This window comes from Cololabis saira, chromosome 5, assembly GCF_033807715.1.
Source record: "Cololabis saira isolate AMF1-May2022 chromosome 5, fColSai1.1, whole genome shotgun sequence".
NCBI classification, from domain to species: Eukaryota; Metazoa; Chordata; class Actinopteri; order Beloniformes; family Belonidae; genus Cololabis; species Cololabis saira.
Window position 1 is genome coordinate 43,313,096 of NC_084591.1, and position 19,518 is coordinate 43,332,613.

Sequence of the window (19,518 nt, forward strand, 5' to 3'; positions counted from 1 at the left end):
ACACACACACACACACACACACACACACACACACACACACACACACACACACACACACTTTTTTTTTTTTTAAACTAACAACAAATAAACAAAAGGGCAGTTGGGGAAGGCACAGTTGTCATGGCAACTTTATATAACAATCATACAAGTGTAGGTGTAACACTAGATAAGAGTTTTTTTTCTGTTGCAGTGCTTTCCAGAGCGGAAAAGACATGAAAGACATATGCACAAGGTTTGATGAAGAAATGGCTCCTTAAAGGTCATGTTTGAAAGCTCTGATGAACTGTCTTCTCCCCATCAGTCCTGCAGACGGGTTTTCACAATTAATAATCTGGTACGCTTGAAATGTGTCACCATAAGATCAACTAACAATCTTTGGTGCATTGGTGATTGGGTGATCTTTATTATCATTTTCAACTATTTCTATTTTTTTGTTGTTGTTTTTTTCTGATAAAATATAATGTGGTAACAATGTTGTAAACTTGAACTGGGCTTGACTGATCTGACTAATACTCATAATTCCCAGAAGGAGACTATGTAGTTGCAGTACAAATTATTAAGGAAAGAAAGGAACAAACTGGTGGAAAGTTGGTGCAGAGAGAGCCAACAGTTTGTGGACCAACAGTCCACAATCACAAGATATTAAATTTACTGTCATAGACTAGAGAAATCAGAAAATATGTATATTTAAATAGCTGCCATTGGAGAATTTCGACTTTTTTTTTTTTTAAATAAAATACTCAAAACGCTAAGTCGATTATCAAAATAGTTGGTGATTAATTCAATAGTAAATTAGTATATTTAGTATATTAGTATATTTTATTTGTGGGCCTTGCCGGTTTCTGCAGGCCAATCAGTTACACCAATGTATAATGATGTACCTAGAAGACATTTTGTTCAATTTGTAAAAAAGTTAAAAACATGTGTCATTTTTTTGGTCAACATATGGAGGTTATTCAGGACTATGTCGGTCAGGGAATATTGGAACATGATGAAAATAAATAATTCCTTCGGATTCATGAATTGCCAGACCTTCATGAGGAAGTTTAGGAGCATTTTTTAGTCATTTTCTTTGCCTGCAACTATTAAGACATCATTTCAGGAAAAACTAACAAGGAAATTCCTGGTGTCCACGCTGAAGCCAGATCCTCTATGACAAAAAACATTAAAAAATGCAAATAAAACACAAATTCTAAAGAGGTGAAATAACTGCAAAGGAAAAATAGAAAACACAATAAGAGGAAATAGTGAAATGAAACATGTTGAAAGTTCTGGTTTTAGCATGGAGAACAGAGCCAGGTGACTTTGTTTTTGATTTGAAAAACTTGATTGAATTTCTGGAAAACCAAAGCAGCACTAAAAGGGCCATGTTTGAACAACTGTGTGCCCATTCAATCCAATTGGATTTCATTCTCCTTTCATCACCAGTGAGACTTGTCTTTTTCTAACAAATACAGGAATATGGATTTGAAAGGGACAATAATCTACCTGAGCATCTTTTACATTGGTATAATCAATGGTGTGCAGAATTGCCTAACATCAGAAATATGGGAATCCATCCATCTTCCTCTGATTATCTGGGGTTGTGTCGTAAGGGCAGTAGCCTAAGCAGGGAACCCCAGACTTCCCTATCTTCAGCCGCCTCGTCCAGCTCATCTGGGGGGATCCCAAGGCGTTTCCAGGCCAGCCGAGAGACATGGGGCCTCATCAGTGGCGGAGCGTGGGTCTCAGTACAGAGGAGGCGGAGCATTCTCGATGGGCCCTTATGATAGTCATTTTAACGTTCAACAACGCCTCATCCTACCCATCAAACAACATTTATTCTCACTTTTATTGAGCCAAGCCTATAGGCCTATGCTGCAGAAAGCAGAGTAAAGTCACAAACTTGTTCAGAAGAACACACACACACACACACACACACACACACACACACACACACACACACACACACACACACACACACACACACACACACACACACACACACACACACACACATCAGCCTGACAGCTGTCAATCACCTGGAGCTGAAAACTCAGATAGTCACAGACTGACTCAGTTCCATCTTTGATAGAGCTTAAATACAAAAAACAAACAAACATAACTGGTCTAAAATTACACAATCTATTTAGATAGATATAGACACAGTGGTCTATAACATCATTTCTGAGCTCTATAACAGAGAATAGACTCGGCGGTCTAGTTGACAACAACACAAACATTCAAATAGGCAGGTGGTCAAGGACCACAACATTCTGATAAAGAAATTATTTATGAAGGTTACACTGACTCACCAACGGTAGTTGACTCTTCCATAACCCAAAATAATCCAGGTAACGTGGAAAACAGGGTAACATTCAAAACTTTGTACATGCTTAGTCCTCTTTTAAAGTTTAGCGCTCGTCTCCTTCATGGCAGCAAACTTGCAGAGTTGGCAAATTGGCTGTAACTGTTAAGGTTGAATTATGGTCCGCGTTACACCAACGCAGCGCCTATGGCGTAGGGTACACGGCGATGCGTATGTACGGTGCACGTCGCCGCATAACCTACGGCGTAGGCTCTGCGTCGATTTAACGCGGAACCATAATTCAGGCTTTACAGTCAATCAGCGTTGGCTCACAGCCCCGATGCGTTCAGGACAGTTGTAAAGTAATAATCAGCCTACACTGGCCGCACAATGCACATTTTATCGTTATTATAGCCTACAATTTACGATTATAGATGAATGTATCACACAAAACGGGGCCCTATCATTGGGCCCTATGAGCTTGTGGGCCCCGTGGCGACCGCCCCCTAACCCCCCTCTGGCTCCGCTACTGGGCCTCATATACAAAGAGTGCGGCGCACAAAAAACGTGCGTACGCCACTTTCCAAGCTCACAGTCGGATGTTCAAAAAGTGACATGAAAAATTGCGGTCCCTCACGCACACATCAAGGTTGGCATACGTACATTTCTGAGGTTTTGTCCGTTGGCGACACTGGTGATGCAGTGAGGTGCAAATTATGAGAAAACATGACATCAACAATAAGTTCACGACCACACGTGAAGGACACGGTAAGTGCTTTACAACCCCTCCCTCCTCTGGTAATGTAATATCGTATTTGCACTGCATCAACGTCAGTTGAGCAGAAGCTGGAACACAATACAGCGTAATGTTTTTGACTCAACAGTGCAAACAGCACCTATCCTATCATCTTGTCCTGTAAAAACATCTGTGGACATTCTAAAGCACGGACATATTAAGTTTGTGAATGACCCTAAACTGCCAGGACAACTTTGCAAAATGAGAAAAATCACAGAAGTTTACAATGGGAAAAGATGGACGGTTACGTTCTCATCTTGTCTTGCCTTTCTTGGATGACTTTAAAAAGACCAGCAAAACTATTATAAACTCTGAGCTGACAGGTCAGTAAAACTGACCAGGAAAACAACTACATCTGTTGTGCTGCTTAAATCAAGTGCACCTACATAGTGATGTCATATCATACAAACATCAGTTATCAGGGAACTGGTTATCTGTGCTGATCAATATTTGGTCATGAAATAATCTCAGTGTGAACAAATGAAAGCTAAAGAACACTCTTTACACAGTTTTCTATCTTCTTCGAAACAAAAGGATGTCGCAAAAGAGAATGTAACTGCGGCTTGAAACACACCATTACAAGAGCTATGTATGTTACTAATGACAACATAGATTAATATTGGTTAAAGCCTTCTTTTCACTCTGGGTGGTTTTATTTTCTTTTTTTCTCAAGTAAATAATAAATGAGTGAATGGATGGAAGTCTTGCTATCTAATGCCCTAAAGTTTCCATATAATTGTAGTCGTGTGGTCCCTTCAGAGATGTTTAAGAAGTCATTTGAATAAGAATGTAACAGATAAAATCTTTAACTTTCAACATTTGCAATAGGGAGGGGCAATAGATACAATAATTGGCCCAAAAAAAGCAAAATTCATCTTAAAATGATCTTCTAAGCAAAAAAAAAAAAGCTGCAGCTGTAGATAACATTCATCCTGCATTATTCTTCAGCTCAACTTTAATCCAAACTAAATTGTGGAAACCTGCACATGTTTTAGGGACATTAGGATAATCCCAACATTGGCCGGGTTTCCCAGATCCGACCTCTCTTAAGGACTTAAGAGAGGTTCAAAGAAGGTTTCACTTAAGAGAGAACCCTAAGATACGGGTGTTTCCCAGATGACTTCTTAACACCGTTCTTTAGTTTCGCTCTTTCAGAAGCTCTTTGGAGCAGCTGTCCGGTTCTGAAACCAAATCAATCGATGCCAGGCAAATCGATCACCGATCACTATCAGCGCATTTTCACACGCAGCACTGCTACCTAACGCACTAATTCACTGCTGCCTGTGCGTTATAATGAAAAATTAAGATGATAAATATAATTCAATGACCCTTTTTCATCCAAACGGTGCGTTACTCCGTTATTTCTGGCTACAGTGAGGCTTTTTTTCCCCACACGCAGAGACCGGGAGGAAACGTGGTGGGCGTGTGTGTGCGTTCAAAACATGAGCCAAGAGAAGGCGAGTTTCGCAAATCCCAACGTGGAATTACAGCAATCCCTGGTTTTTCGCAGGGTTTATGTTCCAAAAAGAACCCGTGATAAGTGAAATTCTTTTTACAATTATAGAGGGCTTCAGATTGCAGAGATCATCCCCGCCACGCATTCCACTGCTCTTCTGATGCAGCTGCATCCCGACTCTGTAGCGTCTTTTTTTCCTAAAGCCCGCGGTGCAGGTGTGTTTTTTCAAGAGAAGAAAATAGTTATGGGTCGTTGTCTTCGCTCTTTTTTCTTCTGGGCAAAAAGATTCTTTAATATAAACCGACACCATTGATTATATTTGAGACTGTAATGAACGATTCATCAAAGGATCACGTTCTTCAGCTGCTGCTTCCCTGTCATCACACATGTAGGTGCTCGGGCTCGGGCTCGGGCAGGTGTCACGGTTGCCTGGACAGCCCGGTCCGACAGCACGTCCAGGGGATTGAAATGCTGACGCACCAATGCGTTCATATAAACAGTTCTGCTTTGCGCACGGTTGATTTGCAGCGAGAACATGCTGTATAGCAGCCAAATTATCAAATAAATGATATTCATGATGATCGTTTTATTTGTGCGCATAAAGCATATACAGGAACACACTTGTTATTCCTTATTTTTCTTTTTTTTCCCCCTTTGCTGTCACCAATGAATGCTAAACAATATAAATCTAAAGTATAAAATAGATCCAAATTTGTGCGGGGTGCATTGTTTTAATATCTCATTGCTTGGTGTGATATTGATTTGCCTGACACGGCTGGATCTGTGAGTCTTTGTTCACTAAGATGGTTGTAAAGACTGGGTCAGCAGCATCTTTCATTTCCTTCTTAATGAAAGAGATACTTAAGCTAAGAGCGACTCTGGGAAACGCGATTTTCTTTCACAGGCTCCTTAAGAAGGTTTGAAAGAAGTCTTTCGCTGTTAAGAACTACTTAACTGATCTGGGAAACCCGGCCATTGTCTAGGCCAGGGGTCGGCAACCCGCGGCTCCAGAGGCGCATGCGGCTCTTTAGCGCCGCCCTAGTGGCTCCTGGAGCTTTTTCAAAAATGTTTGACCTTTTTTTTTTTTTTTCCTTTTTTTCTTTTCTTTTTCCTTTTTTTCTTCCTTTTTCAATGTCGACTTTTTTCTTGACATTTTGACCTTTTCCTCGACATTTCAACTTTTTCCTCGACATTTCGAATTTTTTCTCAACATTTCGACCTTTTCTCGAAATTTTGACTTTTTTCTTGACATTTTGACTTTTTTCTCAACATTTCGACTTTTTTCTCTTATACAAGACTTTTCATTTTTTGCGGCTCCAGACATATTTGTTTTTTGTGTTTTTGGTCCAATATGGCTCTTTCAACATTTTGGGTTGCAGACCCCTGCTATAGACCATTGTTTCCCAGCATTAGGCTGTTGCTGAGGTGAGTTAGTAATGACTCCTGCTGGGGACCCCCACTGCTTCTCCCCAGGCCCAGACCAGCCCCTCGTCTCTGCCCTGCAGCCAGATGGAGAGTCCTCCTCAGGCGTGAAGGGTTTAAAGAGCCATGCTTCAGGATTGTTAATGGCACAGGTTCATTCAGATGAGTGTTGCTCAAGGTCTTGGGACTGTCGCTTTCACACCGCACTAACAATGAGTTCACAGAGCAGCGGCAGCGCTGAATGGCGGCACACAGATGCAGGGAGGTCTCGTCAGCCGCCGTCGGTGCATGTCACGCACCTGTTCTGCACAACTGATGGGGCTAGAAATACCCAAACCCATTTCTATCCATTTAAGTCATTATGACTGAGTTAAGGGAACATACCAATGGCTCTACATGTTTGGTTGGATTTCAGCAAATCAGAATATAGCCTGAATAAATGTCAAAAATAAAAAAGATTTTTGTATTTCTTTAACAACAAAATACACAAGAATTAATACGTGAAGTTAATGCTGTGACCAGGAATTATTTTCTATATTATTATCATTAGTAGTCATTTTCTTTTTTATTTCTCACAGTAAGACACACTGCACTCAAAATCTCAACAAGAATATTTGTCTTATTTCTAGTTAAAATGTCTCATTTTTAGTAAAAAAAAATCTCATTACACTTAAAACAAGACTCATCACTGGAAAAAAACAACAATTTTCACCTGTTTCAAGTAGATTTTCACTTAAAATAAGTAGAAAAATCTGCCAGTGGAACAAGATTGTTTTGCTTGTAATAAGAAGATAAAACTTGTCCCATTGGCAGATTTTTCTACTTATTTCAAGTGAAAATTTACTTGAAACAGGTGAAAATCGTCAAATAACAAGTTACTTTTCTGGTAATGACTCTTGTTGTAAGTGGAGATTTTTTGACAAAAAATGAGACATTTTAACTAAAAATAAGACAAATATTCCTGGTAAGATTTTGAGTTTTTTGCAGTACAGTAAGACTGTACATGCCTGGTTCCCAGCGTGAAGCATGGAGGAGGAGGTGTGATGGTGTGGAGGTGCTTTGATGGTGACACTGTTGGGGATTTAGTGGAAATTGAAGGCATACTGAACCAGCATGGCTACCACAGCAGCGGCGGCGTGCTATTCCATCCGGTTTGCATTTAGTTGGGCCATCATTTATTTTTCAACAGGACAATGACCCCCAAGCAATGATCCTGCATCATCAAAATGAGAGCAGGCTCGCTGACAAGGCCATGCCATTTTCAAATCCAGCCACAAGACGAGACGCAAATAACACTGGGTCTGAAAGGGACTTATTTGCTTTTATTTGGTCCAAAATTGGTCTCTTGGACGTTATTGATGATTAATGTTAGAGCTATTGGTTTATAATTACCAAGCATCACATATCTCTGGTTGTTAAGGGATGAGTTGGATGAGATCTGTTTTTTCTATAAATGTAGTCTACTGTATATTGCTATAAACACAAGTCTATACATTCGATCTGTAATTGACATCATTATGACAGGATTTAGCCAAGCATTCTGCTGTTTTTGGAGTTACAGCTGTTTCTTTGGTTTCTTTCTTTTTTCTTTTCCTTTAAATCTGTCAATGTTGAAAATAAAGGTACAAACAGAAAACTTGCTTAATTACTTTTTTGCATTTTACTTCAGAGACCGTTTGATATACTGCATCAGCACATGAATGGAAAGCTAGATACGCTGTTTGAGAAACACTTCATCACAGTGGAAAACTACACGCCGATTTCTGCTTTGTCACTGCAACAGAATGGTGTTTATACCTGAAATGTGTAATCTGGTTCTCCAGCAGATCAATGAGGCGACTCCTGACAGCGTCAAACTGCTCCTTCTCCTCTACAGTCACCGTCCCCATCCCATCAGGTCTGAAGAGGGAGAAAAAAATATCAGGGAAAAAAACCTTTTACTTTTTACAAGGCGTAAAAAGCCTGCTGATGATAAATGCCATTAAATCTCACAAAAAGCCAGATTTTAAACCAAAGTGATCAAAAGCAGATTAAATTAATTGCTAATTTGAAAATTCAGTTTGTAAAACCAGGATATTTATCTGTAGTATAGAGATATAGATCAGTAAGATTTGTGGCTCCAGTGGCTTTTATGTGAAAAAATGCAGACAGTAAATCGAGTAAAAGAGAGGGAGGAATGACACGAACACAGGCCAGCACGCAAACCTTGGCTGGCTGCATACTTTACCTTTCAGTTTGTGGTAGACAGTGGACATGGATATGTTATGCTTTTGTAGGGCCCGAGCACTGACAGTGCGAAGGCCCTATTGTATCTGTAGGAATTTTTATTTTTCTCGTTCTCGTTTTTCTTCCAACGAAATTAGGGCCTTTTTTCCCCCTAAACACGCCCCAAAAGTCACCAAATTTTTCACGCAAGCCAGGCCTGGCAAAAAATTTGATATTTAATGGTTTTCATTAATGGGCGTGGCCTAATGGCTCAACAGCGCCCCCTAGAAAACTTTGTGCCTCAAGCCTCACCATACGGTTTGACGTACATGCACGAAAATCGGTACACACCTGGATCATGTCGCAACCTAAAGAAAAGTCTCCTAGTGCCATGGCCGAAACCAAACAGGAAGTCGGCCATTTTGAATTAATCGTGTAATTTTGGTGCAATTTATGCCATTTCTTCTGCCGTTAATGCGGCCCGAACCGTAACGTGCACCCAGGTGTGTTATACATCAAAATGTGCGTTTCCATCCTGCGACGACGGGCATTACTTTTCTCTTTCAAAAGCGTTACCGTGGCGACGCTAGACGCCAAAAAGCGCACCCCCCCTTCATCTGGTTCCATATGTGATAGTTCCTACTTTCTGCCATAACTTTTGAATGGTTTGATATAAAGAGTCGTGGGTGGTGTCATCGGACTCGGTTTTGAGTTCTTGACCTTTATTGGTGAAAATTGCATGTGCGAGGGCCCGTTCATCGCTGCTTGCAGCTTTAATTTTTATTTTGTCATTTTAATCATTAACACAACACCTTCCAAAAAAGTTGGTACAGGCACACTTTAGGACAAGTAAAAGGTGTAAGTAAACAAGCAATCAATTAAATGGCTTTTTCAGATGAGATTTTTTAACAGATGACGTTAGAAAGTGATGATTTGGTACACTGTGTTTTCTGGATAAAGGACAAAAAGGACAACCCAAACATGCCATGGTAAGGGGTTGTATCAGTGTCCTTGCAGGAAGTCATTCAAACTTCAGTGGTGGGAGCATTTACATAGAAAAATACAGTGACATTTTAATTTTCAGGGACATTCATGCATTTTACAACTTGACAATACAAAAATATAATTCTGCACACTTTACAAATGTATGGATGAGGATGGAGAGGGTAAAGTTACTGGACTGCCCTGCCTGCAGTCCTGGGGTGTGTTTCCCAACCCCAGGACTCCCAAATACAACCCCTTCAAGCTCTACACCAGAATCAGAATCGTCTTATTTGGCCAGGTTCGAACATTGTCCAACAAGGATTTGACTCTGGTTATTTTGCTATTTAGATTTAAAAATATCAAACAGTAAATAAACAAATGTGGCACTTTTTGACATATATACAATTAAAGAACTGAACTGAAGGTGCAGCAGTATGAGGAAGGCTCTGAATAAAATAACATATATACAATTATACAAAAAACTGAGAGGTGCAGCAGAAAGTGAGAGGTGCACTTATTTTGTGTGGGGACTACTAATTTCTCAATGGCTATTACAAACATCACAAAACAATTATGAAAAATAGAGTAGATGCACTTGACTTCTGAAGAGATACAGGGGGTACCATCATACACAAAATAAAGCATAAAGGTATTTAGATGTTGCATGAGTTTATTCTTAAGAGGGCAGTAGAATAAAAAAACCCAAGTGACGAAAGACCTGGTGGTTGCAGGCATTGAGGTTTGAGTTGACAGTAAAACACACATCTCAAACTAAAAGGAAAAACATATTTTCAGATAAGTGTAAAATCATCTGGAAAAGCGATTAGAGCTAATTTAATAATGGAGCAGAATGGGGACTTGTGGTACTCCGGTTTCCTCCAACAGTCAAAAAACATGGATGTTTGGTTAATTGATGGTTTTAAAATTATTCATAAGAGTGAGTGTGGTTGATTATAAACATGTGGCCCTGTGATGGACTGGCACCCTGTCCAGGATCTACTCCTACTATTCACCTGAGCAGAGTAGGGTTAGATATTTAACATGTAATAAATGCTTCAAATAAAATAAAAAACAAGATTTAAAGAGTTAAATCATAACAGCAGGGGCTGGCTATACAGAGTATTATGGATGGTTTTGTTTAAGGCACTAAATAAAGACATATAACATTTATTGAACTCTTCCAAGTCCAATTACAGACACAGAAATAAGGAATGATTTGAAATCATGTAAACAATGAAGTGGAAGAAGCTACAAAAATCCATGAAAAAGCATGTGATGCCAAAATGTAGAAATCCACTGTGGTTCTTTTTTTTTTTTTTTTTTTCCAGTTTTGTAAGTCTGACTGGTCAATTTATTTCTCTCGCTCACTCTCTCTCTCGCTCTCTCTCATTTTCTTTTCTAAACAAACGGGTGAGACGACCAAACCCTCTATCATGACCTCAAACTAAACCAATCAAATACAAAGCCGCTCTGACTCCTCTTTCTCCTCACAACTCATCCAACTGGCAGCAGGAGAGTCGATAAAAAGAAGAAAAGGAAAAAAAAATAGCTGAATGCTTCATTAATGTTTTCAAAGCCTTCATTCCCTCTTTGCTTTCATCTGAATAGGCACTCTAGTAAAAAAGGGAAAAAAATGCAATCAGTACCCAGAGCAACCAGCCTTGACTTTCCGGGCTTTTTCTGTGCAGCTAAAAGAGAAAACAGCCTCTCCAAACGGCCCTCGCGGTCGCTGGAAGGGAGAAGCGCGGAGGTTGTCTGTTAATGAGTTGTTCTTATAAAAGCCTTCGCTGGTTCAGCCTCTGCTGTTTCTCGAGTACCAACAACTCCGCTTAGATTAGCATGTCCTCAGCTCTTCAAAGTTTAAAATAATAGCACGAAGAAAAAGCAGCAGAAAGTCACGAGAATGTGAGAGTGAAGGATACTGAACTTTATGTGACTAATAAACAGGGAAAGGATTAACTTCACTGATTTATGTGGAAAAAGAAGTCAATCCTACAAAACAATGATGGCTGAAGGCTAACATTAAAAACCAGAAACAAGTTGGGAAAAAAAACTTGTATCAGCGCCCTTCGCAAAGATCATTTACAACGGCAGAGATGCAGCATTAATTTATTTTTGTCTGGGGCTAGTGTACTAACCTGATATCTCTATTTTCCAGCTATTTAACGGTTATAGTGTATTGTCATTTCCACTCTGCATCAGTTTCAAGTGTTATGTCCTGTCATATCTTGTCATGTCTCATTTTTATGTTTTATGCAACTGTGTGGATGTGAACAGGTCACACTTGAAAATGAGTCTTCGGACTCAAGTGTTTTATCTGTATAAATAAAGGATAAATAAAATAAAATAAAAATGCCAGAACTGACATTGAGATTTTTAGAGACGCGTATGTTGCTTTCAAGACCACATCTGCTCCATGGACATGCAAAGATAAATACATATAAATAATTCAAAAACAACATCCTGCACATGTTAAAAGGTAGAATTGAGGAAGAACCCGTACTGGAGTAACCTGCAGTTCAGACGTGTTCCCAACAGAGAACGTATGGGGTGATTTTGAGATGAAATATGCAGAACAACCTTGTCCTCTTACACAAGCATTTCATCTCTTCAGACATTCAACCCAAGAACACCCTTTGACTGAGAAGGAATGGCAACATCAGAAAAGTGCTCAAACCTTCATTTACCTTCACCTTTATTTGGCACGTGTTGCAGGCCAGAAATGCAAAAAATGGAATTCAGCTGACAAAAAAAAAAAAAAAAAAAGCATGAAGTAACATGGTTACAAAATGTTGCATTTTCTGCATTAACCAAACCTTCGGATATGTGAAAACCTGAACATTTTTCTTAAAAAAATTTGCTCATTTTGAAAGAACACATCAAATAAAAGCTGGTTGTTTTGTTGAATGACTGTAGGCGGTCGTCACACATTGTGTGAGAACATCAGCCCCGCTCTTCTGCTTCACTCAACTCAATTCATTCTGGAGTGAGAGCAGGCTTTCTTTACACAACGGCTCTTGTTAGCACAACTTATAAACCCCCGTTGTTCCCTAAATCTGTCATTTCATTACCGCACCCCTCCTCTCAAACCCCTCATTTACCAAGCGGCCGATCATCTTGGGGAGAACAGAAAATGGAGTTGTTGGAAGGTGAGGGTGTGTTTGCTCATTCACATGAAAACAAGAAAAGTTTGCTTTCATGTTGAAGGGGCCAGAGGTCTCGCCACACTCGGAGCGCCCCCCCGATACGCAGACAAATGAGGACATGAGGACTGTGATCAGTGGGAGGTGCTTGATGGAGGGAGAGATGGAGGGATGGCCTTGGGCAACAAGCCCTCACAGCAAATGCCAGCTGTCCTGTAATCCAAGTTGTTCATCCTCCTCAAAAGATTACTGTGCAGCCTAGGTTGAGATGTCAAAAAATAAACCGACTGATCATTTTTGCAGCTTAAGTGTGCAAAAGAGTAGAGATGAACTTTTGGAATGTTTTTGGAAAACAATCTCTTAATTGCTGAGTCTCAAAATACTTCAGCTGAGAGAGGAAGGATAAGAGGGTATAAATGAATAATGCTGGGTAATTTTACCAAGACAATTTTATCATAAGACTGAAAGTGTTACTCATGTGGTTCATGTGGTTTTTGTGTGTAAATAGTCTGATCAACTTTCAAGTGAAAAAGGAGGTACTTTCTTTCTTTTCTACTTGCAAATCAAACAACTTCCAGTTTTAATTCTAGATATTAGGCCACGTGTTTTTAATCTAAATGCTTGTAAAAATAAAAAGGTTCATTGCTGAGGATGATATTTGGCATTCAAGGGGATTGCTGTGTTTGTGAATTAAGCAAGAGTTTAAGCTAGAACAGTACTTATTATCACTCACTCATCTCACTCATCGTCCGCCGCTTTTCCGTTCCCGGGTCGCGGGGGCAGCAGCCTCAGCAGGGATGCCCAGACTTCCTTCACCCCAGAAACTTCCTCCATCTCTTCCTCCATCTCTTCCTCCAGCTCTTCCGGGGGGAGTCCGAGGCGTTCCCAGGCCAGCCGAGAGACATAGTCTCTCCAGCGTGTCCCGGGTCTTCCCCGGGGGTCTCCTCCCGGTGGGACATGCCTGGAACACCTCCCTAGGAAGGAGGGACATGCCTGGAACACCTCCCTAGGGAGGAGGGACATGCCTGGAACACCTCCCTAGGGAGGAGGGACATGCCTGGAACACCTCCCTAGGGAGGAGGGACATGCCTGGAACACCTCCCTAGGGAGGAGGGACATGCCTGGAACACCTCCCTAGGGAGGAGGGACATGCCTGGAACACCTCCCTAGGGAGGAGGGACATGCCTGGAACACCTCCCTAGGGAGGCGTCCAGGAGGCATCCGGTACAGATGCCCAAGCCACCTCAGCTGACTCCTCTCAATGTGGTACTTATTATGTCAAAATCCAAAGTATAGACAGGCCATTTGTAATTTTAGGATCAATAACAGCATAAAAATTTTAAAAAAAAGTCACTGGAAGGTATAAAGGTCTGGATATAAGTCAGAGATTCTATAACCTCTGTAACGTCAACTGTATTGGAGATGAGTTTCATATTTTGTTTGAATGTAAAAATGTAAATATAATGAATCTCAGACAAAAATACTTACCAAAGTATTATAAAAACCCACCATTTATGTTTAAATTGATTTTGTTACTCCAATCTAATAAGTTAAATGTCATTTATAAATTAGGTTCCTTTTTAAAGAATGTCCTTCCTGTTTAAATGATTTTTTTTTTTTTTTTTTTTGCCAAATTGAGTATTTTAGTTCAACATGTACAGCCTGCCACTTGCTACAAATGTACAAATGTTTGTGTTCTTGTACCATGTGATCATGGTCGTGAGTTAAAATAAATGATTGATTGATTGATTGATTTTAATCATGACAGATTATTGATGAATACAAAAACCAGCCTCAGACAAAAATAGGGACGAGAGAGATCGCCTTCTCTAGTCAGTGAAACTGAACAGGAGTTGATCACTTCAACAGATTTGTTTGCGTCTTTGTGCATTTTTTCCATAAAATCTTAAAGAGGAAAAGTTAATGCAGAAGCACAGAAAAAAAAAGATATTTTTAACGGCGTGAAGGTTGTTTCACCGAGAGCAGAGCGGACGGAGCTCAGAGAAACATGACGCGGTGTGGTGTTTGCTTTGGTAGCTCTCACGGCAGAGTGGGGAGCGACAGCTTGTCGGGGTTCAGACACATTGTTGCTGCTAAATGAAGCAATCACACCGAAAGCGAGGCTGCAGTCAGTGGTGGGGGTGGGGGAAAACGCAGAGGGCAGGGACACGTCTCTGTAGGCCCAAGTCAACGTGTTTACATTCGATGTGGCTGGAGTGTAAACGATAAGCCCCACGGCCGCCTGTAGGATCCACCAGAACCCCAGTCGGTGCTGATGAGGGTCGACAGCAGTTGTCATGAGCGGAGCTCTGCAAGCGGCGTGGCAGAGTGCTGGGTGTGGGTGCCACTTCACCTTAAGAGGTGTAGAAAGGAGATAAGGCTGAGTGGCAGGTGATCTCATGTGTCACTTTCCTCCTCTCCATCACCTCTCGGGAGACAGCGCTTTGCAGTACGGAAGGTTGGGGGAGGTAAAAGCTGCTGTCACATCCTGTGTCGGAGTGTTGTGGATAGCTGCGACAGGAGGAGATCCGACCTGACAGGTGAGAGGGAGGCGCAGCGCCCTCCTCCCGGCTCTCGTAATGCTCCTTTAACCCTGATACAGGTTCAAACACAGCTGTCTCTTCAAACCCGCGTCAACCGTCAGACCGTTGATGCTTCCTTCACTCTACTCAGGACCAGTTGGTCCAGGCAAACTGGCAGTCTCTTCATATTTAACTAAACAAGTCTTCCATGGCCATCCACTGTATAATGTTAGAAAACAGTAAACATGGTAAAGATTTAAATCTTATACCGGCAAAATGTTAGATATTACTTCTGGACTATCTCAGTTTGGTGGTCCTTAAGTGAAAATAACTCAAATATACAGTATAAGTGATTTTTCAGGTCAGCGTCAAGAGTGGAGACTTTCCACACTGCAAAAACTCAAAATCTTACCAGGAATATTTGTCTTATTTCTAGTTAAAATGTCTCATTTTTAGTCAAAAAAAATCTCATTACACTTAAAACAAGTCATTACCAGAAAAATAACTTGTTATTTGACAATTTCCACCTGTTTCAAGTAAATTTTCACTTGAAATAATTAGAAAAATCTGCCAGTGGGACAAGTTTTATCTTCCCATTACAAGCAAAAAAATCTTGTTCCACTGGAAGATTTTTCTACTTATTTTAAGTGAAAATCTACTTGAAACAGGTAAAAATTGTTGTTTTTTTTTCCAGTGATGAGTCTTGTTTTAAGTTTAATGAGACTTTTTTGACTAAAAGGAGACATTTGAACTAGAAATAAGATAAATATTCTTGTTAAGATTTTGAGTTTTTGCAGTGCACTTTTTCTTTTTTTACTTTACGCCTGCCATTCAAGCTCACAAAACAACTAAACCTTGGTCTGATGGTGGTTGTTGAAAGATGGGATGTTTGATGTGGCTGACATGCAGTGCTTTGATCAAACCTGGCTGACGTCCTTCAAGTTATTTTGACCGATAATTTGGCCGTGTGGGGGAAAAAATCCATCCTCAAATTAGAAACTAACAGACATACTTGCTTTGCTATTTTTCTATATGCTTCGTCAACTTAATACTGCGGCAGCTGGCATTTCTGCTGCCATATATTTATTTATAAAAGTATATACGTTTGATAATAACATAAATTAAAACTGCAAGCAGCGATGAACGGGCCCTCGCACTCACGGCCACTGCCCCCCATAAGCATATCAGAAATGACACCACCCACGACTTCCTATGTCAAACCATTAAAAAGTTATAGCAGAAAATCGGAACAACCAATCAGAAGAAGGGGCGGGGCTAATTTTCACCAATTATGGTGAAAATTTGCGGAAAGTTGAGTTTCCTGTTTGACAAAGTCTATGACAGGCGGAAGAAGCTATATTACAGTCCTCCTTGTATTACTGTTATATACTACTATTTATTCATTTTAAATGCCTCCATTAAGGACTACTTTAACAATACATAAAATAATTGAAAGCATATTGTGCAGTCTTGGAAGAAAAGGACTGGTTTAACCTGTGAAAAAATGGTGGAAGAATTGCTCTTATAAAGAAATAGAAAAGGCAAGGCAAAAAAAATATATCACTTATAAACTGTAATATACTGTGAGACAAATTGCACATTTTAAATGAAAGACCAACTACAAAACAATCTTACATTGGATAATTAACATGTACGAAAGGTTAAAAGCCTTTTCAACTGACAAGATGGGTTCACCTATGTGAAGCTTTGATGTGGAAAAATATTTACATCTCAAATCAAGATCCAACAAGGACACCGTTATTCATTCTGAATTCAAAGTCATCATAGTTGCTGACTTTGACATTCATATGGATGTTGACAGCATCTCACAAAAAGTAAACAAACGGAGGCACTGCTTTAATCAGAACCTCATTAACACCTCTGCATTACAGTACGTATTTAAACCACTGGGTGACTATCTGGACTGAAACTGAGTGCGTTAGATTATCGTGAATAAAGACGTGAGATGATCCAAGTTTAGTATGCAAGTGGGTCAAACATACATCAGGCGTCTCAGTGAAGGAACGACACAGAGTAAAAGGGTGCATAGTACTTTGAAGACCACAAAACGATGAAGACTTAACACTACAGTTCTCATAAACAGGCCATTGTGACACCAAGTCTAAGCTTTCAAAGACAAAATATGAGTCTGCAGTCTCTGTACTCAGGCTCAGACTAATATTTCCCCACCCTTGATCTCGTTCTCACCTATGGTGTAGAACCCGGTAATCTCCCTCCTATCAGACCACTATTTAATCATTTTTGAATCTAACGTCGTCAACGTTAAAGCGCAAAATAGGAGGTATTATTTTAGCAGATGTCTATCCGATTGCTACTATGATACAGCTGTCACTCAGGAAGGGTTATCATACCAAAATATCATCTATAGACATGGGAATTAAAGTTTTGTGTCCTTGAGTGGTGCTGACAAGTGAAATTTTGGGCTCTGGCCCACGGACTACTGGGCTGACCTCAGTTGCCGGTAGAGCTAAATCATCCACGTGTCTGTTAGACTATGGAGTAAGATAGCCGTCCTAATGTTAACCATTCACGTGTCGATTTTTTTATGCGGGTACGAATCTAAAAGCTGTGAGTGCAAAGTCTTGTTAATACAACTTTAATTTCTACAACTACGAAGTCTTCACTGTGAACATGAATTAAATATAACCATAACCAGTAAAAAAGTGTTGAAATAACATCTCATTGGTCACAGAGGAAAGTACGACGGAGTATTAGGGCCAAACTAAGACAAAAAAAAATTGGAAGTTACGAGAATAAAGTCATAATATAATGAGAATAGAGTCGTAAAATTACGAGAATAAAGTCATAATGTTGCGAGAATAAAGTCGTAATAGAATAAAGTCGTAATATTATGAGAATAAAGTCGTAATAGAATAAAGTCGTAATATTATGAGAATAAAGTCGTAATATTATGAGAATAAAGTCGTAACATCACGAGAATATTATTATTATTATATACTAATAATATACACTAGTTAATACTAATATCTTGTCTTTTGTACTTTTGACAGTATGCATCTCTCCTCTCTCTGTTCTTCATCCTTTCTTTGCCCCCCTTATGATTCAGGTTTTACTCCAGGTTTCTTCCCTCCCACTGGGGGAGTTTTTACCTGCCACTGTTGTTACGTTATTATGTAATAATAGCTTGGGGGTCGTGTTCTCTGGAAAGCACCTAGAGACAACTTTTGTTGAATAAATTCAATTGAATATTTAGCCTTTATTAGTGAAGTTGCTGATCACTCATTTTTTCTTCAACAAGCCTGCCAGCTTTCTGAAACATCCGGGTCAAATCAGCAAGTCCTGAAAAGACAGTTGTTCAAATCAAAGCTCTAACTGACAAAAAGCTCATTTTAGTAACCCCCCCCCTTCCCCCACCCCCCATTTATATCTGACAATTAACTGAATAAATTAATAACTACACTTTCTAATTGACTGAATGAGCACGGGTATGAGTAATTAGCATCCAGGGAGTGGAGCAGGGGGGCGGCTGAGGGTGAGGCGCTGATTTCAACTCCAGGAGTGATTTGGATGCTGAAAGAAACTGTTGTTGTTAAAATGTGGCCAGTTTGAGAATGCCATGACTGACTGACTGTCCTGGTTCACTGTCCAAGTGCTAAAACAACAATCATAGTAGTACAAATATGTAAATGACAGATTTACTTTCAGAAGGTGAAGAAAAAATGACTAAATATAAATCAAATTAGCACGTTAATTGTGATTAATTAATTACAGGCATATTTAGTGCGTTATGTTTGTTATTTGCTTAATCTATTTTTTAATCTCTAACTTTACTTATTCTGTTTGCGAGTTGCCTTTATTATGAAATCTGTGTTTGCGGTGGGCTTGTTGTGCTTGAGTTGTGGGTGGAAAACAACGGTCAGTCCCACCTTGAAGTGGACGCTGATTGGTTGTTACTGACTACGTTTACATGCAGTCAAAATTCGGGTTATTGCTAATATTCCGGTTACTGAATATTTAGTTTCTGAATATTCCATTTCCATGCGTGAGCAAACAGGGTTATCGCTGTATACATGGTAATTAATCATTAGGATATCTGGATCAAACCAGCGACGCGCGGAGAACAGAAAGTTCATATCCTTCATTACATTTATGAAGTGATTAGTCTCCTCCTGGTCTTGCATTTCTCCGTGTTTATAAGAACTTCCTGGACTCAAAAGACCAGGATTCCTTGTGAACAGAACATGTGCAGAAAACAAATCCATGTTCCGTTTGATGGGGATATTCCGTTAGGCGTTTACATGACTGAATATTCGGGTTTTAAAAGGAGTAACCCAGGGCTCATATTCGGGTTTTTAAAAACCCGAATATGAGCAATATGAGCGGGTTATTCATAGGGGTTATGGGTGTTTACATGGCTGTGCAAAACCGGGTTATTGCTAATATTCGGGTTTTAAAAGGGTTGTTGATGCATGTAAACGCAGTCATTGTGTTTGGGCTTGTTAAGCAACGATGCTAGGCTCCCATTGTAGCTGGACAGGCATGGGGGGCGGGGGTGAGTAGCGGAGAAGAGAAGTGAAAATGGAGGAGCGTGTGGAAGTTGTCGGCCCAGTGAATGGGGGAATTACATTTCTAAAACACCACCATTGATAAAGGTAGAGTGATACATGTTATTTGTGGAAAGGACTTGCTCACCACCGAAGTATCTCAAGTTTAGCCACATA

General features: G+C 40.0%; 1 protein-coding gene across 3 annotated transcripts in view; it reads right to left on the reverse strand.

The window, feature by feature from the left end:
* cadps2 (Ca++-dependent secretion activator 2) overlaps positions 1-19,518 on the reverse strand; it is a 290,724-nt gene that overhangs the window by 119,833 nt on the left and 151,373 nt on the right. For all 3 annotated transcript variants that reach the window (XM_061722218.1, XM_061722219.1, XM_061722217.1), the window contains exon 14: positions 7,759-7,860. In XM_061722218.1, coding sequence (XP_061578202.1) covers positions 7,759-7,860 — 102 coding nt within the window. The remainder of the gene's footprint in view (positions 1-7,758; positions 7,861-19,518) is intronic.